Here is a 26051-nt window from a genome sequence, read left to right on the forward strand (position 1 = left end):
TTTGGTGTCAACTGACAAAGTATTTGCAGAGAAAATGTCAATGTAAGTTTACCACGGACACACAGTCAGGCAACCGTACACCAGGTTAAAATATAGACTCACTTTGTTTACACAAGTGAGTCAATAAAACATTTACACAACAATGATTATGGTAGTCCAAAACAACTATGACCATGAGAACAGCAGAGGAGGTAACTTGTCCCAACTATCTGGGCCAGAATTTGATTGTAGTGGAGTGTCTTGCCCAAGTTACATCCCCTCTCTTCGGTCAAGAGGGTTTTAGGACAGTTGGCATTGGGATGGTTCCCAAAGGCAAGCTAGCCTCTAAGGCTGCAGCACTTTGAGCCAGTGCAATTATGCCTCCTAGTTTTGAGTCCTCGTCCTTCACAAAAGACTAAGCTGTAAATGAATTCCCATTTCATTGGACACACAACAATAATACAGCTAATACACATAAAATACAGTGAATGATTCAGCTTGTGAAAATAAGAAATTTCTTTCCCTTCCCCCCTCTAAAAAGGGGAGGTTACCCTACTTCCGAGAGGTTATCGGCCGTAGCTGCTTTCGTTTTCTCCGCATAGGCGGATAGTAGTTTGCACAGGACAGGAATGTCAGACCCCTGCTGGAGTCTGCACTAGTTGGGTCATGGTATGTTATTAAAACGTAATTTTAGATAGAAAATTTCCTTTACCGATCTCCCCACCCCATCCCTTCTTCACATTTTAATTCACACACTGGACAAGCCTTTGTGGTTAACCAGCTACATCAAAATAATAATTAAAAAAAACAAAACAAAAAAACAAAAACTTCCACTCCCACCCCCTATTTCCACCTGTCTGTAGCTGTCCGTTTCTCACACTTTGATGTACACTGACTGTACACACAAACACAATTTTGATAGGCCTATATGACTGCATCAAAATCAATTGTTCAAAGTGTTTTGGTCCCACAATGTTAATTTGTAGAAAGCATTTGTCAAGACATTAAAAGGTACAAGGCAAAAATTAGTCGTGCTAATAAAACTGGGACATGCCTCTTGCGTTGACCATTTTTTTCATCACACTTGGAGAAATAAAAGAAAAAACAACAAAAAGTCATGCAATATATAACAAGAGAGGCAAGATCTTTAAGATTCACTTGTGAAGCACACTTTATCCAGTACGAAATAATGAATTGCAGGTCCTTGATATGCACGCATAAAAGAATCAAATGCTTTATGTATCGATATATATATATGTATATATAAATCAAGTTCAGATAATCACACAAACAAATCAAGACTTTATGCAATAATAATTATAGATTGGACCAACAAGACAAAATGAGAGGCTGAGAAGGAAAAGGCTGATGCAGCGTTGGCCAAGTGGTTGTAAACGCATCCAACTAAGAAGCAGTATTTTCTACCCCTCCACTTGACCTTGAGTGGTGGCCTGAACGCTAGATGAGACGATAAACCGAGGTCCTGTGTGCAGCATGCACTTAGCGCACGTAAAAAAACAACTGCCATGGCAACAAAAGGGTAACTCCTGAAAAATTCTGTTGAAAAATCCACTTTGATATAAAAACAAATACACTTAATTACAGGCAGAAAAAAATTGGTGGTGCTGTCATTGTTAACGATGTGCTCTGCATGGGGAGAACAGCCTGACATTCAAACAGATCAATCTGCTGTGACAAAATAGTAACACAATACAAATAAAACAGAAAACGCTTCATTACAGCGTGGATGAAAGCGGATGCAGGGGAGACAGTCCAGCAGTTGCAGAAGACAAGTGATGAGTTCCCTCCCTTGGAATGAAGCAAGGCTGAGGACACGCACTGGTCGTGGATCCGTCAGAATCAGAATAATAATAATAATAATACATAGTTTTTCTATGGCGCGATATCCAGCACCAATGCTGCTCAAAGCGCCTTACATCATAGCTGACTATAAACATACCTTAAAAAACATAACAACCGCTATCTAACAATGGAAAACATCCAGTGTGTTCATACGAATGCAAAACCACACGAAAGATTATAAAAGCTATGAAATAAATAAGGCTTAGATTAAAACAAAATGCAATTCATAGAACACACACACACTCACACAGTGTGTCTGTGTGTCCCTCTCTTTCTCTCCCTCACCCCTCCTGTCTCCCTCGCTCTCTTTCCTCCCTCTTGTTTCTCGGTACAGCTGTCGCCGACTCTCGAATTGTGTCTGTCAGTCTTCAACATGTTTCTTTTTCTTCTTCCTCTTGTGTATGGAGTGTGTGTGTGTGTGTGTGTGTGTGTGTGTGTGTGTACACACGTGTGTGTGTGCTCTCGTACGCTCGATCCACCACATCTGCTATTTAAAAAAAAAAAAGGAGTGGATCTTGTCAGGGTGGGGCTGTCTAACGTTTGACGTTTGACCGTAACGAAATAAAGCCGATTAGAAATCCTTCACTGTTGTGCAATGGCCTACACTCCCTTGTTATGGGGAAAGTCAGAATCGGGAGGTTCTTCTCTGCTCCACTTGGCTCGAAAGCCGGCGGTGAAATTCAGTATTTATTCCCCCCCCTCCCCCCCAACCCCCCCGAGAGAATCAATGGCCGCAACACGACAGCTGAGGATAAAATGTAACTGGGTTAGTTTTATGCCCAGTCTGGGAATTTCTACATGCAATAAGATATAATGCTACACACACACACACACACACACACGCCCCGCTCGCGCGCGCATACAGAGAAAGAGAGACGGAGAGGGGAGAGATGAGCCTCAGTTTCAGTTTCGGCGAAAATTTATCAGAGTCACTGGATCAATAATTGATATTAAAAAAAAAAAGGGGGGGGGGGGGGGGGGGGGGGGTAACATCGACGCAGACAGAGCAATGGTGTATGGGAGACAGAGAGGGGGGTGGGTGGGTTCTGCTGTATTAATCAATTGGCCTAGACAGAAATAAAGAAAGAAAGAGAGAGAGAGTGAGAGAGAGAGAGATTCAAAAACTTTATTACTCAAGGATAAAGATTTTAGGCATCGCCCAGTCTTCCAATCTGTCCTTGTGACAACAATAACAATAACAACACAAAAATAATAATTTTGTTAACACTGCTACTACAACGAAGAATAATCACCATCATCATCATTAACATCGTCCCTCCCTTCCTCTTCTTTCGCCCAATTCCGACCGACGGAAGAGGGGAGAGAGAGTGAGAGAGAAACAGAGTGAGAAACAGAAAGCGCACAGCAAAGGATACATAATTATGATTTATAGTACCCTTTCCTTCTCCGTCACCCGGCCTATCTTCTTTCCCCAAGATTCGACCCCCCCCCCCCCCCCCCCTCAGAGCCCTTCTCTATCGACGTCCCTCCCTTCCTCTTCTTTCGCCCAATCCCCTTCACCCTACACCCCAACCTCCGTCTCCCCTCTCCCACCCCCCTCCCTCCCTCCCACCACCCAGCCTTCTGTAGTAAACCTCCCATCCCCACTTCCCCCTACCTCCCAGTCCCTCCCCCCCCCCCCCCCCCCCCACCCAACCCCTGCCCTACTTTCTCTTTTTCCGTCCGGTCCACCACAACAAACCCCCCCCCCCACACACCACCACACACCCCACGCCACTGCCACACACATCCATCCATCCATCCGTTCCACGACGATCGGCATTGTTGCTGCATTTTTGTGGTTCATCACCAATCGACCTCGCCACACCCCACCACCGCCCCCCCCCCCCCCCCCCCCCATTTTCAGGCTGCTGCTAGCACAAGTGGCTAGGCAGACGCCCGACGGAAGTGGGGAGAGAAAAGAGTGAGAGAGAGAGAGAGAGAAGACAAGACAAGACAAATTCTTTATTTCGAGGATAATAGATAAGCACTGGCGTGCTTTTTTTTTTATATATATTTTTTTTGATACATCCAGTCCCCGCCCTGAATAGGGTCTACACTACACAATATTTAATAAAATGAAAGCATGGCGTTCGTAGAGATACACAACAGAGGAAAAAAATATATGCATAAATCAAAACAAAACAACAACCACACACACACACACACACACACACACACACACATGGCATGCAGGCACTAGCATGGTGTTAGTAAAATGCATAGGAAAAAAAAAAGAACAAAATCAAAGAAAGAAACATACACCGCATTACACATCAGAATGGGGGATAGAGGGTGAGGAAGGTTCTGTCAACCATACACATTTGACAGAGAGAGAGAGAGAGAGGGGTGGGTGTGGGGGGTTCGTGGGGAAAGGGGGGGGGGGGGTCGAGGAACGGACAGAGGGGCTACAACGATTGTATTGGGGCTGGAAGTTGGGGTTGGGAGCAGCAGCTTCAGGCTGGAATCGGAGATGGAGGGCGAGTGGCGGAGAAATCAATGTTCGGTCTCTCTCTCTCTCTCTCTCTCCCTTCCTCCCTCCCCTCATCCCCCCACCACCCCCACCCCCCACGCCCAAACCCAGCCGTTCCTCCAAAATAACAACCCTCTACACCCTCACCCCCACTACTCCCCCAAACCCTCCAGTCTAGTGCGAGTGGGCAGAAGGGGTGGACGGGGGGTGAGGGTGGGGGGAACGGAGGAGGGAGTTTGGTGGTGGTGGTGGGGGTGGGGGGGGGGGGGGGGGTAGCGGTTAGCGCGGATGGGAAGTGTTGGGAGGGAGGGGGATATGGGTGCAGGGTGTCTCAGTGTGTGTGTGTGTGTGTGTGTGTGACTGAGGGTGGTGTTTGGAAACACTGGCTGTATAGCCTTTTTTTTTTCCTTTTCTTTTTTCTTTGGTATGGGGGTGGGGGGTGGTTTGAGTCTGGCTCCGTCCGCGGGCCGTCCATAGATAATCATCGAGAAGTGATGGAGGGGTTTAGTGGAATGACGGGGGGGGGGGGGGGGGGGGGGGGGGGGGAGAGAAGTGGGCCTTGGGGAGGCAGGGGTAGACAGTCTCACCCTCCTCCCTCACACCCACCCTCCCTCCCACCCCACTCCCGACACAAAACCCTAGACGGTGGTGGTGGTTGCACCGTATAGATCTACGTGCATGCAATGTATAGGGGTTGATAACGAGGCAACGTACAGATCTACGTGCACGCAATGTATTGGGGATTGAAACGAGGCAACGTATAGATCTACGTACATGTAATGTATAGGGATTGAAAACGAGGCAACGTATAGATCCACGTGCGTGTAATGTATAGGGATTGAAAACGAGGCAACATATAGATCCACGTGGGTGTAATGTATAGGGATTGAAAACGAGGCAACGTATAGATCTACGTGCATGCAATGTATATGGATTGAAAACGAGGCAACGTATATATCTACGTGCATGTAATGTACAGGGGTTGAAAACGAGGCAACGTATAGATCTACGTGCATGCAATGTATATGGATTGAAAACGAGGCAACGTATAGATCTACGTGCATGTAATGTATAGGGATTGAAAACGAGGCAACGTATAGATCTACGTGCATGTATTGTGTGTATAGGGGTTGAAAACGAGGCAACGTATAGATCTACGTGCATGTCATGTATAGGGGTTGAAAACGAGGCAACGTATAGATCTACGTGCATGTAATGTATAGGGGATTGAAAACGAGGCAACGTATAGATCTACGTGCATGTAATGTATAGGGGATTGAAAACGAGGCAACGTATAGATCTACGTGCGTGTAATGTATAGGGACTGAAAACGAGGCAGCATATAGATCCACGTGCGTGTAAGGTATAGGGTATTGAAAACGAGGCAACGTATAGATCCACGTGTAATGTATAGGGATTGAAATCGAGGCAACATATAGATCCACGTGCATGTAATGTATGGGGATTGAAAACGAGGCAACGTATAGATCCACGTGCGTGTAATGTATATGGATTGAAAACGAGGCAACGTATAGATCTACGTGCATGTATTGTGTATAGGGGTTGAAAACGAGGCAACGTATAGATCTACGTGCATGTATTGTGTGTATAGAGGTTGAAAACGAGGCAACGTATAGATCTACGTGCATGTAATGTATAGAAGCTGAAAACGAGGCAACGTATAGATCTACGTGCATGAAGGGTGCTCCAATGGAAAGATATTTTAGGTCCCCCCTTCAAGAAGGAGAGAGAGAGAGAGAGGGAGGGATGTAGAGAATAGATCGAATAAAGGAATGAGTTTTTTTGTATTTGTATTTCTTTTTATCACAACAGATTTCTCTCTGTGAAATTCTGGCTGCTCTCCCCAGGCCGGAGAGCACGTCGCTACACTACAGCGCCACCCACACACAAACTGAGCACAGCACCAGTCACAAAAAGCGACCTGTGACACCGACCCCACCCCACCCCCCACACCCCCTCCCACTCCCACCCGCTATGTACTCTCTACCCACCCCCGTTCCCGATGTCACATCTGCATGCGAATCGCCACATATTAATAACTTACCGACATTCGACATCGATTTTATCCTCTCAGTCCGTCACCCACACAACTACATTTTGTGGGCTGGGTCGCCAGTTCTCATGCTCGCTCTGAAGTATCAACGAGAATTTATTTATTTATTCATTCATTTATCCATTCATCTATTACGCACGTGTACGGCCGTTTTTACTCCCATCATAATTATGATACACAGCGGTCATACTACATTTTCGGAGGTGACTTACTGACCTAATCTGTTTCATTCGAAAAGCGCCATGCAAAGATGGACAGCAGGCCCGGCAAGGGAGGGAGGAACGGAGAGAGAGAGAGAGAGAGAGAGGTGGTAATGGAACAAATGAATGAACATGAATGAATGAATGAACGAACGAACGATGGAAACTAACTGAAGAAGAAGAAAGAAGAAGAAGAAGAAACACACACACACACACACAACAACAACAACCTTTAAACAACAATAGCAATAACAAACAACGATTATCTTTACCCTTAACCAACCAGTGACGCCAGTACCTGGCTGGATTCGAACCCACAACCCTTCTCAATGCTCTAACCACTCGGCTACACACACACACACACACATTTCAGTGCTCAACCAGTGAAGCCGAGAAGACATCAGGGAGATCGATGTGGTGAGCGGGCCAAATTTGATCTCTGTGCATGCTGCATTGATTACAAATTCAATTCAAATCAATTTGTCCCAGAGGAGTGAAACCGAGTGCAAGAGGGATTGGAGAAAACACACACACACACACACACACACACTGGCGGGCGCGCGCGCGCACACACACACACACACACACAACACGTCAAGCAAAAAACCACCAAATTACCGAGGCCAACATCGCGGAACAGCAAAAAAACAACAACAAAAAAAACCAACAAAAAAACAACCCAGCTTTGGCGTTAAAAGAAGAAGAAGAAGAAGAAAAAGCGCGGTTACAGTCATATTTCATAATGCCGCGAGCCATCCGCACCCGCGATATTTTCACCACATGATTTTAAAAAAAAAAAAAAACCAACAAAACAAAAACAAAACAAAAAAAACCAACAAAAAACAAAACAGAATAAAAAATTCATACTTGAACAGCATCGCACGAGTTTTACGCCGCAGCACAGCAAAAATACATAAAATCGTGTGCACAGCGAAAAAAGCGTAAAACGGCCAATTCAGAATTCCTGTATGCGTCAGTCAAATAAAATGATAAAATAAGATCAGTGAAATAAGTGCGAGCTTTACACAAGGACCTTGGTGTGTCGTCTCACATGAAAGGCTGGCACCCTGATCACAACTTCGTTTAGCGAAGAAGAAGAAGAAGATTGAAGAAGTGGAAGAAGAAAAAGAGGAGGAAGAGAGAGAGAGAGAGAGAGAGAGAGAGAGAGAAGTAAAAGAAGAGAGAACTGAGAGAAAGAAGAAAAAGGAGAGAGAGAGAGAGAGAGAGAGAGAGAGAGAAATGAATAAATAAATTTTATTTTCTGAAGGTAATACATAAGCAAAACAATGCTTTTTTTCATGCACAGAGAGAGAGAGAGAGGGAGACTGAAGAGAGAAGAAAAAAGGAGAGAGAGAGAGAGGGAGAGGGAGGGAGGGAAAGAGAGAGAGACAGAGACAGACAGACAGAGCAGGTGGGGGGGGGGAAACTACGGTCTTTAGTGTGTGGAGATTTGAACCAAGGGGCACTCGCTCCAAAGTCTCGGGCACTAAGCACGCGCGCACATGATACGCACACTGCCACACACACAGACACACGCACCCACACAAACACACACACACACCGGACACACACGCACACAAATACCTCTCCTCCAACCCCACCCCCCCCACTCCTCCCCACAACGCACACACCCAAACAACATCACATCACATCACACATCTTCAACATCAGTCGCACAACACCAGGCACCTCACAGAAATCAGACCAGACGAAATAAAAACCAATTCCTCCCACTTGACCTCCCTCCCTCCCCCCCTCTCCCACGTCCCCCACCCAACCCCTCACTTCCTCCTCAGTCACCTCCCTCCCTCCACCTCATCCCCCACCCCTCCCCTCCACCATCCACCTCCTCCCAAGCACGTTGTGTATTAAGCCACCACGGCACAACTGAGCACACTCCTAACCCGTTTTCTCTCATGTCGTGGTAATATAACGCACGTAACATTTTTCGCCGCGCGGAATCATGAGCATTGCATGCACATCATTATTACCTTCCCTTCCCTCTTCCCCAACACCTCCGTCTCTTCCCTGACTGCCCCCCCCCTCCCCCGCCACCATCTCTCTCTCTCTCTATCCCCCGTTTCTGTCGGTCTCTCTCAGCCCCACCCCCACCCCCCTCCATATCAGTCTCTCTCTCAACCCCCCTTCTCTCTCTCAGTCCCATACGCTGTGTCTGCGCGCGCGCCCGTGTGTGTGTGTGTGTGTGTCTCAGCCCTCTCTCAGACACCCAACCCCCTCTCTGTCTCCCAGTCCCTCTCTCTGTTCTCTTTCTGTCTCTCAGTCCCTCTCTCTGTCTCTCTCAATTCTCCTCTCTCTGTCTCTCAGTCCCTCTCTCTGTCTCTCAGTTCTCCTCTGTCTCTCAGTCTCTCTCTCAGTTCTCTTCTCTCTGTCCTCTCTCTGTCTCTCAGTTCCCCTCTCTCTGTCTCTCTCTCAGTTCTCTTCTCTCTGTCTCTCAGTCCCTCTCTCTGTCTCTCAGTCCCTCTCTCTCTGTTCTCCTCTCTCTGTCTCTCAGTCCCTCTCTCTCTGTTCTCCTCTCTCTGTCTCTCAGTCCCTCTCTCTCTCTGTTCTCCTCTCTCTGTCTCTCAGTCCGTCTCTCTCTCTCTGTTCTCCTCTCTCTGTCTCTCAGTCCCTACCTCTCTCTCTCTGTTCTCCTCTCTCTGTCTCTCAGTCCCTCTCTCTCTCTGTTCTCCTCTCTCTGTCTCTCAGTCCCTCTCTCTCTCTGTTCTCCTCTCTCTGTCTCTCAGTCCCTACCTCTCTCTCTCTCTGTTCTCCTCTCTCTGTCTCTCAGTCCCTCTCTCTCTCTGTTCTCCTCTCTCTGTCTCTCAGTCCCTCTCTCTCTCTGTTCTCCTCTCTCTGTCTCTCAGTCCCTCTCTCTCTCTGTTCTCCTCTCTCTGTCTCTCAGTCCGTCTCTCTCTCTGTTCTCCTCTCTCTGCCTCTCAGTCCCTACCTCTCTCAGTCCCATTCACAGTCTCTGTGTCTCTCTCAGCCCACCACTCTCTTCTCACTATCGCTTCCTCTTCCCTCTCTCTCTCTGTCCCCTGAGGGTTGTTTTGCATTGGGGCAATGGGGAACGAATAGAGAGTGAGACCTGTGTGTGTGTGTGTGTGTGTGTGTGTGTGTGTGTGTGTGTGTGTGTGTGTGTGTGTCTCTCAGCCCCCCACCCCTCTCTGTCTCCCAGTCCCTCTATCGCTTCCTCTTCCCTCTCTCTCTGTCCCCTGAGGGTTGTCTTGCATTGGGGCAATGGGGAACGAATAGAGAGTGAGACCTGTACATGTGTGTGTGTGTGTGTGTGTGTGTGTGTGTGTGTGTGTGTTGTGTTGTGTTGTGTTGTGTTGTGTTGTGCTGTGTGTTTTGTGTGTGTGTGTGTGTGTGTGTGTGTGTGTGTGTGTGTGTGTGTGTGTGTGTCTGTCTCTCTCTCTCTCAGCCCCCCCACCCCTCTCTGTCTCCCAGTCCCTCTCACTATCGCTTCCTCTTCCCTCTCTCTCTCTGTCCCCTGAGGGTTGCCTTGCATTGGGGCAATGGGGAACGAATAGAGAGTGAGACCTGTACATAATTATCACCACGCAAACAGCAGCGCGCATCATACACAGCTAGCTAGCTGCGTTCAGTTTATGCTGAGTACTGCACGAAGCTGCTACCTGGCTCGTTCAGTCACATAACCATGTAGCCCTTCACAGAACCTTTTCGTATTATTTATATATGTGTATATGTTTTTTTGGTTGTAATTATTGTTTTATTGTGATTTCTTTTTTTTCAATTTCTATAATTATGTGCTTTGAGATTACGAAGTTGCATGCGCACGCCAAAGATCAAAGTAGTACGCAACGTTAAACTATCCCGGTGGGTTTAGTTACAAAAGCACAAATTAACTCACTCAGTACGGCCAGTCCTCTCTTCTCCTCTACACAGACCCCTCGGATGTCCAGTAGGTGTCTGAATGACCCAACCTTTAGCTTCCGTCGTCAGAATTGTGGTATTCTTTGTCAACATTCACGTCTTCAGTATAAGAGCCTTCCGCTTGCAATATTTTGATGATAGTAATTGGGGTGAAACGCTGTCAACGTCGTCTCTTTCGCCGTTCGTATGGAGACAGTTAACACACCCGGATTGCTCAAACCAAGGACTGGCACTGGGCATGCACCACACAAATCACAACCTTTTCCAACTCTCTTTCCTGTCTACAGCAAGTGCAAGTATGCACACGAGTGGGCTTTTACGTGTTTGACCGTTTTTACCCCGCCATGTAGGCAGCCATACTCCGTTTTCGGGGGTGTGCATGCTGGGTATGTTCTTGTTTCCATAACCCACCGAACGCTGACATGGATTACAGGATCTTTAACGTGCGTATTTGATCTTCTGCTTGCATATACACACGAAGGGGGTTCAGGCACTAGCAGGTCTGCACATATGTTGACCTGGGAGATCGTAAAAATCTCCACCCTTCACCCACCAGGCGCCGTCACCGTGATTCGAACCCGGGACCCTCAGATTGACAGTCCAACGCTTTAACCACTCGGCTATTGCGCCCGTCAGTTGCCAGGGACAATCCTTTTGCTGCCGTGCCGTGGACTATTTAACATACGCAAAGTGATGTATGCTGCACTGGCACGGGACCTCGCGGGTTTATCGTCTATCTCAGTCAGTGAATGACGGGCGCAATAGCCGAATGGTTAAAGCGTTGGACTTTCAATCTGAGGGTCCCGGGTTCGAATCACGGTATTTACGTCATGTAATATAGCATGGCATATGTCATGGCACATGGCATGATATGACATGGCATTATGACATGACATGACATAGCATGTAACTTGACTTGAGGGAACATAGAGCTGAGGGAACATACAGCTGAGGGAACATAGAGCTGAGGGAACATAGAGCTGAGGGAACATAGACATGCTCCCGTGGAGTGCGGGGTGGAGGATTAGGGCGGTGGGGGTGAGGGTGTGTTTGAATGATAATCTCAATCCGTATATGCTGGGACTCGAACCTGTGCCCACGCGCTTCCCATTCGAACGCATTATCACCACTGGGCCATTGTCACTTCCAAGTCCAGGGGAGAAAAAAAAAGAAAAGAAAAAAAAAAGCCCAACCCCAAAACAACAACAACAAAAAACCACCCTGGCATTACTGATAAATTTGAAATTTTCATTCAAAATGGTACATTCGCCGGACACTAAACCAGAACAACATCTACGGCACTTTACTACCATTATCATCACATAAATCACAGCACCTCCAAGTATCTTGCATCTACAGGGGTGTGTGTAAAAGGCATTGATACATATAGGTATATCAGCGCTTCAGTAGCGTCTCACGCACAGTAACAATATTCCCAGTTACCACTCTGAGCAAATTGCACTTATTCAGTTCAGCTGCTCAAGGTGAAATTTTGTTTTTCGCAGGACTTTAAAAAAAAAAAAAAATTATCCCCGCTGAATCTCAGTTTTTACTTTTCGCTGAAACTATTCGCGAATTTGCTGCAAAGTGGAGTGATGGCCTAGAGGTAACGCGTCCGCCTTGGAGTGCGCTGGTTCAAATCACGGTTCAGCCGCCGATATTTTCTCCCCCTCCACTAGACCTTGAGTGGTGGTCTGGACGGCAGTCATTCGGATGAGACGATAAACCGAGGTCCCGTGTGCAGCATGCATTTAGCGCACGTAAAAGAACCCACGGCAACAAAAGGGTTGTTCCTGGCAAAATTCTGTAGAAAAATTCACTTCGATAGGAAAAACAAATAAAACTACACGCAGGAAAAAATACAAAAAAAAATGGGTGGCGCTGTAGTGTAGCGATGCGCTCTCCCTGGGGAGAGCAGCCCGAATTTCACACAGAGAAATCTGATGTGATAAAAAGAAATACAGATACAAATACAAACCTGCAAATGAAGCAGCGTTTTGCATGTTTGTGAGACAACGCTTTCTGAACGCAGCCTCGGACTCCGGGAACAATTCTTGCTTTGACAGACGGCTTTACCTAAAAGAGCAAGCGCCGTTTGATGAACATGAAAGGGAAGAGTTACCGGTGCATAACTTAATACATGTCACCCCCCATTGTGATCCAACCCCTTCCCCTTTCACCCATTGCTGTCAATTTGATAAATCCTTTTTTTTCCCCACGTTGTTTTCGGCGTGACTGCAAACTTTTACATGTGAAACTGTACAGCTATACTGTTCTTGATGAGTAAATTTCATATGCGCGCGTTTGTGTGTGTGTGTGTGTGTGTGTGTGTGTGTGTGTGAGTGACTGTGTGTGTGTGTGAGTGAGTGACTGTGTGTGTGTGTGTGTGTGTGTGTGTGTGTGTGTGTGAAACCGATGAAAAAAAAGAAGAAGAATATTTTGCCTCTGACGTTCATCATCATCTCAGCCTTTCATGCCAGTACCGGGAATAACTGAAGCAGGGTCTTGGAACTTGATTGAAAGCGGTACCATAAAAACATGATGAAAAGCTTTACTATTCACAAGAGAGGAGAACAGAGAGAAAGAAGGACAGGTTGGAGGGAGGGAGGGAGAAAGACAGTGAGGGAGGGAGGGAGAGGGGGGAGAGAGAGAGACTGGGAGTAAGAGAGAGAGAGCGGAGTAGAGATGGGGGGATGGGAAAGTAAGAGAGAGAGAGAGAGAGAGAGAGAGAGAGAGAGAGAGAGAGAGATATGAAGAGATATTGAGAGAGACTGGGAGTAAGAGTGACAGAGAGAGAGAGAGAGAGAGAGAGAGAGAGAGAGAGAGAGAGGTAGACTGAGAGGGGTGGCAAGGTGAGAGAGAATGAGAGAGAGACAGACACAGACAGAGCGCGCGAGAGAGAAACAGAGACACAGAGAGAGAGAGAGAGAGGTAGACTGAGAGGGGAGTCAAGGAGAGAGAATGAGAGAAAGAGAGAGAGGGAGGGGAAGGGGGAGAGATATAGAGGGAAAGGAGGATGAAGACAGTGAGGGAGAGAGAGGGAGGGGGAGAGAGGTGCAGAGTTATTGAGAGAGACGGAGAGAGTGAGACTGGGAGAGAGAGAGAGAGAGAGAGAGAGAGAGAGAGAGAGAGAGAGAGAGAGAGGTAGACTGAGAGGGGAGTCAAGGAGAGAGAGAGAATGAGAGAGAGAGAGGGAGGGGGAGAGGTATAGAGGGAAAGGAGGATGAAGACAGTGTGGGAGAGAGAGGGAGGGAGAGAGAGGGAGGGAGAGAGAGATATGCATATTGAGAGAGACGGAGAGAGTGAGACTGGGAGAGAGAAAGAGAGAGAGGGGTAGACTGAGAGGGGAGGCAAGGAGAGAGAGAATAAGAGAGAGACAGACAGACAGACACAGAGAGAGCGAGACAGACAGACAGACAGAGAGACAGAGAGCATCAACCTGCGTAATAGTGGTTCCACAGCACAGCAAACAGTAAGTAATACCAGTGCAGAAGCAGCGAGCAGGAGGCCCTTTTTGTTGTCGTGCCAACAATCTCAGCTACTTGTTGACTTGACTGGTCTTCTTCTCATCCACCTTCTTCGTTGTCTTTGTTTCTTTGTTCTTCTGTTTCTTCTTCGTTGTTTTCACTGTCTTTTGTCTGTTCTGTTACTTCTCATTCTTCTTCGTTTTATTTATTTATTTATTTATTTGATTTGATTATTTTTTTTCTTAATTTTTGTTATTTTTTATTTATTTTTATTTTATTTTATTATTATTTATTTATTTTATTTTATTTATTGATTTATTTTATTTTATTTTTTTCTCTGCTGGTCAGGCATCCCCTTGGCAGATGTGGTGTAGCGTATATGGATCCCACCGACCGAACGCAGTGACACCTCCTTGAGCTACTGATACTGATACTTCGTTGAGGTCTTTTGTCTATTCTTCTATTCTTTCTTCATCTCCTCCTTCTTCGCCGTCTTCTTTTGTCTGTTCTATTTCTTCTCTTAATTCTTCTTTGGTTGTCTTCTTTTCTCTGTTCTGTTTCTTTTTCTCACTCTTCTTCTTCGTCGTCTTCTGTCTGATTTGAGTTTCTTCTCCCTCGTCTTCTGTCAGATCTATTTATTCTTCTTCTTCGTCGTCTTCTGTCTGATCTATTTCTTCTCCTTCATCGTCTTCTTCTGTCTGATCTATTTCTACTCCTTCATCGTCTTCTGTCTGATCTATTTCTTCTCCTTCGTCGTCTTCTTCTGTCTGATCTATTTCTTCTCCTTCATCAGTCGTCTTCTGTCTGATCTATTTCTTCTCCTTCGTCGTCTTCTTCTGTCTGATCTATTTCTTCTCCTTCATCAGTCGTCTTCTGTCTGATCTATTTCTTCTCCTTCGTCGTCTTCTTCTGTCTGATCTATTTCTTCTCCTTCTTCGTCGTCTTCTGTCAGATCTATTTATTCTTCTTCTTCGTCGTCTTCTGTCTGATCTATTTCTTCTCCTTCGTCGTCTTCTGTCAGATCTATTTCTTCTTCTTCGTCGTCGTCTTCTGTCAGATCTATTTATTCTTCTTCTTCGTCGTCTTCTGTCAGATCTATTTATTCTTCTTCGTCGTCTTCTGTCTGATCTATTTCTTCTCTTTCTTCGCCGTCTTATGTCAGATCTATTTATTCTTCTTCTTCGTCGTCTTCTGTCTGATCTATTTCTTCTCCTTCATCGTCTTCTTCTGTCTGATCTATTTCTACTCCTTCGTCGTCTTCTTCTGTCTGATCTATTTCTTCTCCTTCTGTCTGATCTATTTCTTCTCCTTCTTCTGTCTGATCTATTTCTTCTCCTTCTGTCTGATCTATTTCTTCTCCTTCTTCTGTCTGATCTATTTCTTCTCCTTCGTCGTCTTCTTCTGTCTGATCTATTTCTTCTCCTTCGTCGTCTTCTGTCTGATCTATTTCTTCTCCTTCTGTCTGTTTCTTCTCCTTCGTCGTCATCATCTTTTGTCGGTTCTTTTATCATTTTATTTCGTCTCCTCATTCCTCTACTTTGTTTTATTTTGTCCGTCCGTTCTGTTTCTCAGTTCTTTTCATCAGTTTTTTTTTTCTTGTCGTTTCCCTTCTTCTGATGCTTTCTAATGCTTTCTCTTCATTCTCTTTCTTCGTTGTCTTTTTTGTTGTTGTTGTTGTTGTTGTTCCAGTGTTCTTCTATTTCTTCTTCTTCTTCTCCTCCTCATTCTTCTTCTTTGTCGTCTTCGTTCGTCTGTTCTCCTGTTTCTTTTTTTCTCGTCCTTCTCTTTTTCGTCGTCATCCCCCCTCTCCCTCCCTCCCCCTGCTCCCCCCCCCCCGCCCCCCCCCCCCCCGTCTGATCTTCTAGTCAGTTCTTCTATTCATTTCGCAACTTCGTTGTTTTTTTTTTTTTTTTTTACCTACTCACGCTTCCCTTCTTCCTCGTCTTTTTGTGTGTGTATATTCATCAATTTCATCACACACGCGCGCGCGTACGCTCTCTCTCTCTCTCTCTATCACACCGTGGCACACACCATAATACACTCAGGCCACTTTTCCCATTTCCAGTTCTTTACACCACCACCACCACCCTTCCAACTTTCTCCCCTCCTTTGTCTCTCTTTCTCTGTCTCTCTCTCTCCCTCTCTCTCCTCTCATCTCCCTCTCTCTCTCTGTGTGTGCCTGTGTGTGTGTGTGTGTCTCTCTCTCTCCGGCTCTCTCTCTCTCCCTCCCCTCCTTTGTCTGTCTGTCTGTCTCTCTCCTCTCTCTCTCTATGTCTCTGTCTCCCCCCCCTCTCTCTCTCTCCAACTTTCAACCCATCACCCCCTTTCTCTCTCTCTCCCTTTCTTTCACTCTCTCTCTCTCTCTCTCTTGATTTATTTTTTCGCTTAATTTCAATTTTAGCGAAAAGACGTAAAAATCGATAGAACAAGACACACACTGAATCCCTTTCTAGCAAAATCGATGCTGACAATCAAAGAACGCGGTATAAGAAAAAGAAAAAAGAAAAAAAAGATATCCTCAGTGGCCTGGCAAAAATGGCAAAAACAACAACAAAACGAACACACAGCAAGTTGCCTCAATCAATGATATGTCAACTGGCTTCCAAGACATTGCGTGATGACTCGGAGGCCGAATCGTTTTACTGACCAGTCTGAATGATCAGTCGTGTGTATATGTGTGTGTGTGTGTGTGTGTGTGTGTGTGTGTGTGTGTGTGTGTGTGTGTGTGTGTGCGTGTGCGCGCGCGCGTGTGTAAACAAATCAGAAAAACATAGAACGGATACATGTGAGGGTGCGCGTGTGTGTGTATGTGCTACGTGCATGCGCAAGCACCTGTGTTCAGCACACACACACACACACAAACACACACACACACATATAGATATATGCGCGCGCACACACACACACACACACACACACACACACACCAGGAAGATGGGGGCGGGCGGGATAAAATTGACAACACGCCCCTTTCCAATGGGATTATTAGCCAGACAGAATTAGAAACATCAAATCGGAATGGAAGGTACAGAGGTGGAGGGATGGGAGGAGGGGTGGAGGGGTTGGGTTGGGGGGGGGGGGGATGGGGGAAGGGCCGCACCACGAGTAGAGGTAGAGGAGGGGAGAGAGAGACTGAGAGAAACGGGAGGAGGAGGAATGGAGACAGAGAGACAGAGGAAGAGAAGGAGAGGGAGAGATGGAGTGGGTGGAGAGAGGGGGAAGAGAGACTGAGAGAAACGGGAGGAGGAGAGGGAGGGAGAGAGAGAGGGGGAGAGTGAGGGAGAGAAGAAGAAGAAGAAGAAGAGAGACAGACAGAGAGACAGACACAGACACCAGAACTTTCCAGAAGAAGACACCTCTCAATCCCAACTCATCCCTACTACCCTCAACAACTCCCCCCCCCAACCTCCGCCCCCTCCAACCACCCGAACTCCCACAACCCCCCCCCCCCCCCCGCCCCCCACTCCCAACCAGCCTCCCGTCTCGCAGCATCAGTCCTACACCCCCATACCCCATCCCCCCCCCCACCCCCGACCGCCGCCCCCCACCTCCCTGTTTTGCATGCAGCCTGTATATACTAGTATACTTCTCGGCTCATATCGCGCAGGTTTTTAGTTGCAGAGTGTGGAGGAGTCAGGGAGCTATGCATTCTATCTATATACCACTCTTCACTTCACTTACACAGCGTTTTCTGCTGGTGATGGCGTAGCTCAGTGCGATACAACCCCCCCCCTCCCCCCAATATTCTCCGTGTGTGGTTGTTGGGGGTGTGGTGTGTTGTGGTGTGGTGGGGTTGTTTGTGTATGGTGTGTGTGTGTGTGTGTGTGTGTGAACAGAATAGAATAGATTTTATTGTCATGAAACCGTAAGGTTTTTAAGACACAAGTGCAATGGTAAATGAATGAACGAATGGAAAAACACACAATTAATCAATCAGTTAATGCAGTAAATTGCAGCAGCATTCATAAACAAATTTTCCCAATCTTGTTTGTATATATTCATGACCTGTTAGCATCACCTGACTGGGAATATGTCCTGTGTTATTCGAATTTTGAATATCCTTTAAAAATTGTTGCCTTAAGGTTTCAAGTTATATTTAATACAATGATCAAGAAGATATGTGTGTGTGTGTGTGTGTGTGTGTGTGTGTGTGTGTGTGTGTGTGTGTGTGTGTGAATTTGCGAGTGTGGCTTGTTTGGATTGCGATGAGTGATGATGATAACTGATGACTTATGCTGACGACCTACAAACGACTGACAGAGCCCTGCGCGCGGCGGTACAGGCCTACATAGTAGATGAGTGTCCGCGATGGAATCGTCAGTTCAATTTCGTCAGTGGACGGAAGTAGTTGTAGTGGGGAGCGTGTCGATACTACGGTGGTGGTAGTCGTAGGTGAGTCAGTGGAGGTGGTAGTTATCCATTCAAGCTCGATTTAGTCCCCGCCGACGTTCAAGTTTGGTCCAGTTGAGTTGTGTCAATGTGCGTGTGTGGCTGGAGAGTGGAGAGAGGAGAGAGAGAGGGAGAGAGAGGAGGGGAGGGAGAGAGAGAGAGAGAGAGAGAGACAGACAAAGGAGGGGAGAGAGAGAGAAAGAGACAGGCAGAGAGAGAGAGAGGAGAGAGAGGAGGTGGAGGAGGAGAGAGAGGGGGGAGAGACAGAGACATAGAGAGAGAGAGAGAGGAGAGAGAGAGACAGACAGACAAAGGAGGGGAGGGAGAGAGAGAGAGCCGGAGAGAGAGAGACACACACACAGGCACACACAGAGAGAGAGGAGAGAGAGGGAGATGAGAGGAGAGAGAGGGAGAGAGACAGAGACAGAGAAAGAGAGACAAAGGAGGGGAGAGAGAGAGAGACAGACAGACAGACAGGCAGAGAGAGAGAGAGACAGACAGACAGACAGACAGAGAGAAGGGAGAGAGAGAGAGAGACAGACAGACAGAGTCTCGACAGAAAAAGATACAGACTGATCGAAGCATTGAGAGAGCAGTCAAGCAGTTGTCTTTCCACCCTTTCTTCTATCTTTCTCCCTCTCTATTTTTTAAATTTTAACTATTTTTTTTTTAAAGACATTCAGTGGTGGTGGCGGAGGTGGCGGTGTGGTGGTGGTGTGAATCGACCACTAAATCCACCCCCGCCCCCTCCCCTACACCCCCCCTCCTCCTCCCACCCGCCTTCAGTTCTTACCACTGACAACCTCGCCTATTCGTGCTTCCGCATTCCTCGCCTGTTTTAAAAAAATTTTTACATCGCATCCATACTCGACTGGTCAGAGGACAGACGAAAGTGTAATAGTTTTTCTCTCTCTCTCTCTCTCCAGTCTCTCTCTCTCTCCAGTCTCTCTCTCTCCAGTCTCTCTCTCTCTCTCCAGTCTCTCTCTCTCTCTCTCTCCAGTCTCTCTCTTCTCTCTCTCCAGTCTCTCTCTTTCTCTCCAGTCTCTCTCTCTCTCTCCAGTCTCTCTCTCTCCAGTCTCTCTCTCTCTCTCCAGTCTCTTTCTCTCCAGTCTCTCTCTCTCCAGTCTCTCTCTTTCTCTCTCTCCAGTCTCTCTCTCTCTCTCTCTCCAGTCTCTCTCTCTCTCTCTCCAGTCTCTCTCTCTCCAGTCTCTCTCTCTCTCCAGTCTCTCTCTTTCTCTCTCTCCAGTCTCTCTCTTTCTCTCCAGTCTCTCTCTCTCACTCTCCAGTCTCTCTCTCTCACTCTCCAGTCTCTCTTTCTCTCTCTCCAGTCTCTCTCTTTCTCTCCAGTCCCTCTCTCTCACTCTCCAGTCTCTCTCTCTCACTCTCCAGTCTCTCTCTAACAACCTCCCCACCTTTCCCCCACCACTCTACGTGCCGGCGAGGTTGTTTTCTCTCTCTCTCTCTCTCTCACACACACACACACCACGCGCTCTCGCCGCCCTTCCACCCTCCACTCCAAGCCATCCATCTCATCGCTATTTACGGGAGAGAGAGAGAGAGAGAGAGAGAGAGAGAGAGACTGGAGAGAGAGAGAGAGAGAGAAGTTACCAGTGTAACAGCTTCAAACTACCCCTGGTTTAGATTTGACCCCGGGGTTATTCTGGGAGGGGTTTGGTGGTGGTCTACACAGACCGTGGTGTAAATCTGGACTAGACCGATTCCAGAACTCAAGACTGGTTTGTTTATGGAGGGTCTGCAGGCCCGCTTTTGTGGTGGAACCTTTCGTCGCTTGCAGGGCAAGAAGTAGGTCAGATGACGTCGTGGGCAGCCCACCACCATAACTAGCTTTTCGGAGTTTGCGCCGCCCTTTACTTTGTTCAGACAACTTTACGGCAGAGTTTATAAATGGGTCAGTTCGAATACGTTATGGCAAGAGATGTGACAAGAAAAGGCTCAAAATAAAAACATAGAAGACTTAATAATGCGTGTGATTATAAACCAAAAAATAGTCACCGAAAATGTTCAAAATCCCTTCATCAGAACAGCGATTTCCAAGACGAAATTTTAGCCTTTCGGTGACCTGGAAAAAAAAAACAAAAAAACAACATTACTAGACAACAGAAAATGGAGACACTAAGGGAAAATGGAGACGCAAAGGCGCAATGCGGTTCTCGCTGAAAAAACAAACAAACAAACAACCCAGAGAAACTCAACGCAAACCAGACAAAAAAAAAAAAAAGGGTTCTGAAGACCTTCCCCATTATTGTCTGCACGCAGGTTCAACAAACTCACTGTGCGATTTTACCCACAGGTGAGATGGGGGTGGGGGGTGGGGGGGGGTAAAAAAACTGGCTGCAACACCGGGTCTTCCACTACTTCTCCTCCTGCTACCCACACCAATCGGACCCAGCATGCTCCGTCGTCTGTCTCTCTCTCTCTCTCTCTCGCCCTCTCTCTCTCTCTCTCTCTCGCAGCTGGAAGTTTCTGTGAGCCGCCAGAGAAAGCCAGGGCTGTTTTCTGCCCGCTGCTGCTGCTGCTGCTGCTGCTGCTCACGCTTGCTTGGATTGCTACGTCGTGCGGCATCGGGAGTCTGTCGGTGCCGAGGCTGTGCTGCCGAGGGGATGGATGTGTGTGGCTGCTGAAGTGTTGTGTTGCGTTGTGCCGGTGTGTGAGTGATGTGAGTGCTCCGTGCACCATGCGCTGCTTCTGCTACTGCGGTGATGTAAGACTGAAGAAGAAGTAGACACCACGAGTGGTGGTGGTGGTGCTGTTGTTGTTGATGTGTTGCGTTGTGTGGTGGTGGAGGGTTTTCAGTGCTGCATGTACCATATCTTATTCTGGAGAAGGTTTTATGCGCGCGCGCGCGCGCGCGCGTGTGTGTGTGTGTGTGTGTGTGTCTTCTTTCTCTCACCCCGGCCGCGCACGCGCGTGTAAGTGTGTATCTGTGGGTGCGAGAATCGCCAAATCTGGAGACTTGTGTTGAGGCTGTGTGTGGTGGTGTTGAGAGCTTTTTTTTTTTTTCTTTTTTTTTTACCCCTTAGAAGTTTATGGATCCACTTTCTGCCATGATCTAAGCTACGTCCACCCTCGCTCCCTCTACTCCCCCCTCCCCACCCGACGCCCCCCCCCCACCCCCCCACCCCCCCACACACACACACCCCAGCTACTGGCATCATCAGATTATCGATTATCGGTGGCAGGGGGATTTAGGGCCGGGGGTAGGGAGGGCCCGGTGGGGGCCCGGTGAATTCAGACCCGGCCGCCGGTGTGGGTCAGTGATGGCAGAAACGAGATTTCAGACACACACCGCCACTGCCGGAGTGGAAGAGGGAGGGGTGGGGGGTCGTCAGTGGGGTCGATCAGGTGGGGAGGCTTCATGTCGTTACTCCTCCTCCCTCTTCTCTCATAATTATAGTTTATTAGGATCTTTATGATTCGGCCAGTGATGGGGTCGATACAATATGTGATGGCCACACTCCTTTCATCGCGACGCGCTCTCATGCCCTTGGCCGACTGACAACAACGCGGAACTGAAATTTTACCGTAGCATATCTATAATCATACACCACTCGAAAATGGAGTATGGCTGCCCAAATAACAGGGTAAAAGAAAAGAGACCCCAAAACCAAATCAAACAAAACTAATAATGATAAAAATAAAGATACATAAATATAAAATAAAAACGGTCGCGTAGGCGGCAGCAGAGAACTTGGAAGTTTCAGCCCACGAACTGAACTCAGCAGCGGAAAAAGAAGACACCAATGATCCATATCACATTTTATGTATGAACCTTGCAAAATTTTGGCGATTAGGATGGTTCAATGTGAGAAATATAACCTGCAATGCACGGGACAAAAGCCATATCACTTTTTTTTTGGTTTTTTGCTTGAGTCTTATGCGTATTCAAATCGTGCTTAACAATGTCTTCGAATCTACCTTTTTTTTGTTTGGCAACATGTTCTTACTGATGGCCACTGACGAGTCAAGCACCAACACCAGTTCATAGTATTGATAACGATGGACAAAGGTTACCTGTAAGCTTCTATGTTATCTTTTTTACCAAAAGAATACCAGGAGAGTCTGTACTGATACATTCAATTGCTGATAAGCCTCGAACATAACCTGTTGGACTATGTGTGGTCATATTCTGCTGATGTACGGTATGGTTACTAGAAAAAAAAAAAAGGGGGCCGGGAAAGCGGGGGTAGGGGGCATTTATCTGCACTAGCTCCCGGGAACCATTGTATGATATAATAATAATAATAACAACAACAACAATAACAATAATAATGGAACTTTATCATTATAGCGCCTTCCAGTGCTTTACGAAAGTGCAAAATGTAATACCGAAGAAACAGTAATAATTATGGTATGGTGTATAACACTGAAAGAGATAAGTAACAATATCACACACATACAAAAAAAACAACAACAAACAAACACACACACACACATATTCGAAATTAAATTTCTTTCTTGGAAACACCATCTCACAATCCTAACCGTCTTTTTGCCCGATACAGTTTAAGATGATATGACACGAACCCCAAGACCAATCGTGGAAATAAAGGAATAAAACACTTTCCACTCTCTTGTAAACCTCATTTCCATCACCGATCTATAATTATCTCCCTCTTCACACACCCACCCTCACCCCTACGCCTTCTATGTTCCGGTGATTGATGACGCTTTTAAAAGTCCTTCTATATCACACACAGACACAAACACAGACACACACTCGAAAAAAAACAAAAAAAAACTCTCACAGTTCAGTGATTGTCTTTCGGATTGTCCCAGGCACTCTTCCAGATGTGATGAGTGATGACTCATTCAGACCTTAGCACACACTGAGCAGCTGAGTCATCACGTGACTCTTCTTTCGCTGGTGTCACCTTGCAGGTAGGTAAGGTTTTAGAGGTCTCAGACCTCCGCCGAATATAATTTACAGTACATACATTGAATCCAGCTCCAGTGATGGCTCGCGACTGGTTCGGTTAATCAACTGATCCCAGATCGAAAACCGGACTAACTTCCAGGTTCTCCATGAAATCCTTTACGCGTCTGTGGTGTGTGTAGTGTGTAATGTGTGTGTGTGTTTAAAAAAAACCAAAACAAATCAAAACCACACGCCTAAACTGCAGAGACACAGTGTCTCTCTGTGCCGCTGCTGGCACCACTCAGGACGGCAAGCAAGGTCTGAGTCTGTGAGCAGAACTCTTCCCAGAGCCTGTCAGCGAGAAAAAGAAGCCACTACCAACCACACTGGAGTTTGCTGGCATTCATTCTCTCACGCAACACTCCACCACCTCCCCCAACGGCCCTCTCTCCCACCTCCAGGGAAGAGTCCAGTCGTCGGTAAGTGACGCATAACAACAACAACGACAACAACAAACCCCAACAGACAGCCATGGCCGCGGCAGAGGAGATGCCCGTGTGCCCAGTGTGCACCGAGTTCGAACCCCAGGCCTGGCGCAAGTCGCTGTGCAGGAACTGCTTCAAGACGTTCGAGCAGCACGCCGAGTCCGGCTCCGACTCGGAGCCCCTTTCGCCCGTGTCCAAAACGGCGGCTGGTACCTCGCTCGGCTGCAGCAGCAGCCTCCACAAGGACAAGGACGCGGTGCTTCCCTCGCCCAAGGCCGGAGGAGCTCTTCAGAAACCGACAGAGCAGGCCAAGGCTTCTTCTTCTTCTTCCTCCTCCTCCTCATCCGCAGGGAAGGAGGGCGGTCTGAAGCCCTCGGCCAACTCTCCATCGACAGGGAAAGACACTACCGCTCACAAATCGTCGTCGTCCACATTCTCAGCCAGCGCCTCCTCCTTGACGACGATATCAACGTCCTCCTCGTCTTCCAGTTCCAAGTCTTCCTCCTCCTCCTCCTCCTCCTCGTTCAGGATGACCCACTCATCGCAGTCCTCCGCCTCCTCTTCCATCACGTCGTCATCGTCTTCCACAACAACGTCCAGCAAAGCCGGAGCGAGCCTCGGGGGGACGGCGTCCGTCAACAAACCTTCCACAACCACCACAACCACCACCACGTCATCCGTCACCACCCCCACCACCACCCCCAAGCCCTCTCTCACCTTCGCCAAGGCCAAGGACGTGGCCAGCAAGTTCGAAGACAAAGCATCCAAGGACACCACCACCACCACGACAACAACGCCCTCCAGCAAAACCACCACCTCCATACCAACGCCCTCCGCGGCTAAAAGCGGTGGTGCTGCGGATACGAAGAAGTCCTCCTCCCTCGCGGCGTCCGGCGGGAAGACGGAAAGCACCACCCCCACCTCTCCCACCACCCCTACAGACAGCGGCAAACCGCCGCCCGCGCCGGCAGACCTCAGGTCCAAGAGGTCCGGGCAGAAACCCCTGTCTCTGACCCTCGGCCAACCCTCCACAAACGGCGTCAGCAGCAGCAGCAAAGGCGGCAAGGACAAGTTCGGCTTCAGGTCCACGAGCCTTTCGCCCTCGCCAAGCGGAGACTCCGGCTCGACCAGGCCCAAGTGGGAGAGGAGGGTGTCTGAAGGAGGCATCAGCGAAGGCAAGCAGGACCTCAAATCCAAGGGCGGCGCCGGCTCCAGGAGAGAGGCCGAGTCTCCTCCACCATCCACCAACGACGTCGCCCACAACAACAACGCCAGCAGCGACAAGAAGTCCGGGGCAGCAGGAGGGAGGGACACTAGCCGGGATCTGGGCCTAAGCTTCGGCAGCGGCGGCCGCAGGTCCTCCGCCCCCGCCTTCACCACCGCTTCCTCCCCATCACCAACACCACCAACCTCAGACAGCAGCAACAACAAACCCTCATCCTCGGGATCCGGGAGAGCCAAGACTCCCCAGGACCACGGCACCCCCACCCCCACCACCTCCACCACCAGATCCCCCTTCCGCTTCTCCCCCTCACCTTCCCCGGGCCTGCGGGGATCCTCCTCCACCCCTCCCGCCTCCCCAACCACCACCCCCACCCAGAAACAGAACAACTGGTCGGCCTCCAAAACCCCAGACAACAACAACAAGAAACAACCAACCACCACCACCACCACCACCACAACGTTCCAACGACAAAAATCACTCGGCAGAGGAGACACCACCACGCCTTCTCAAACCCCAACCACCACCACCACCACCTCCTCTACATCCAGCGCCGTGGACGAGATCCTCAAAGAGAAGGAGCGCATCCTCAAGGACCTGGAGCGGAGGACCAAGACCCTGGAGAAGGAGCTGGCCGAAAAGGACGACCAGCTGAGACAGAGGCTGGCGGCCAAGGATGAGGAGCTGCACTCCCTGAGGAGGCTCAAGGAGCGCAAGGAGAAGGAGCTGCGCGAGGTGAAGGAGAAGGTGAGGGCGGTGGAGAGGGAGTGCGGGGAGGCCCGGAAAGACGCCGAGGAGGTGCGCAGGGCCTCCGTGCGCGAGCAGCGCGAGGAGTGGGAGCGGACCCTGTCCGAGCTGCGGAACCAGGTGTGGTGTGTGTGTGTGTGTGTGTGTGTGTGTGTGTGTGTGTGTGTGTGTGTGTGTGTGTGTGTGTTGTCTGTGTGTGTGTGTGTATGTGATGGGTGTGTGTGTGTGTGTGTGTGTGTGTGTGTGTGTGTGTGTGGAGGCATGTGTGTGTGTGTGTGTGTATGTGTGTGTGTGTAGGCATGTGTGTGTAAGTATGTGTGTGTGTGGTGTGTGTGTGTGTGTGTGGAGGCGTGTATGTGTGTGTGTGTGTGTGTGTGTG

The 26051-nt window shown here is 48.2% G+C and overlaps 1 protein-coding gene across 4 annotated transcripts in view; it reads left to right on the top strand.

Annotated features, from left to right (window-relative positions):
* The first annotated feature begins 20887 nt into the window (after positions 1-20887).
* Positions 20888-26051, top strand: part of LOC143276901 (uncharacterized) — a 59037-nt gene continuing 53873 nt past the window's right edge. The window contains exons 1-2 of one of the 4 annotated variants that reach the window (XM_076581561.1): positions 20888-21188; positions 23140-25792. In XM_076581561.1, coding sequence (XP_076437676.1) covers positions 23750-25792 — 2043 coding nt within the window. In that variant the 5' untranslated portion in view covers positions 20888-21188; positions 23140-23749. The remainder of the gene's footprint in view (positions 21189-23139; positions 25793-26051) is intronic. The other 3 variants (XM_076581560.1, XM_076581563.1, XM_076581564.1) reach the window with 3 other exon arrangements.

Source organism: Babylonia areolata, chromosome 33, assembly GCF_041734735.1.
Source record: "Babylonia areolata isolate BAREFJ2019XMU chromosome 33, ASM4173473v1, whole genome shotgun sequence".
Taxonomy (NCBI): domain Eukaryota; kingdom Metazoa; phylum Mollusca; class Gastropoda; order Neogastropoda; family Buccinidae; genus Babylonia; species Babylonia areolata.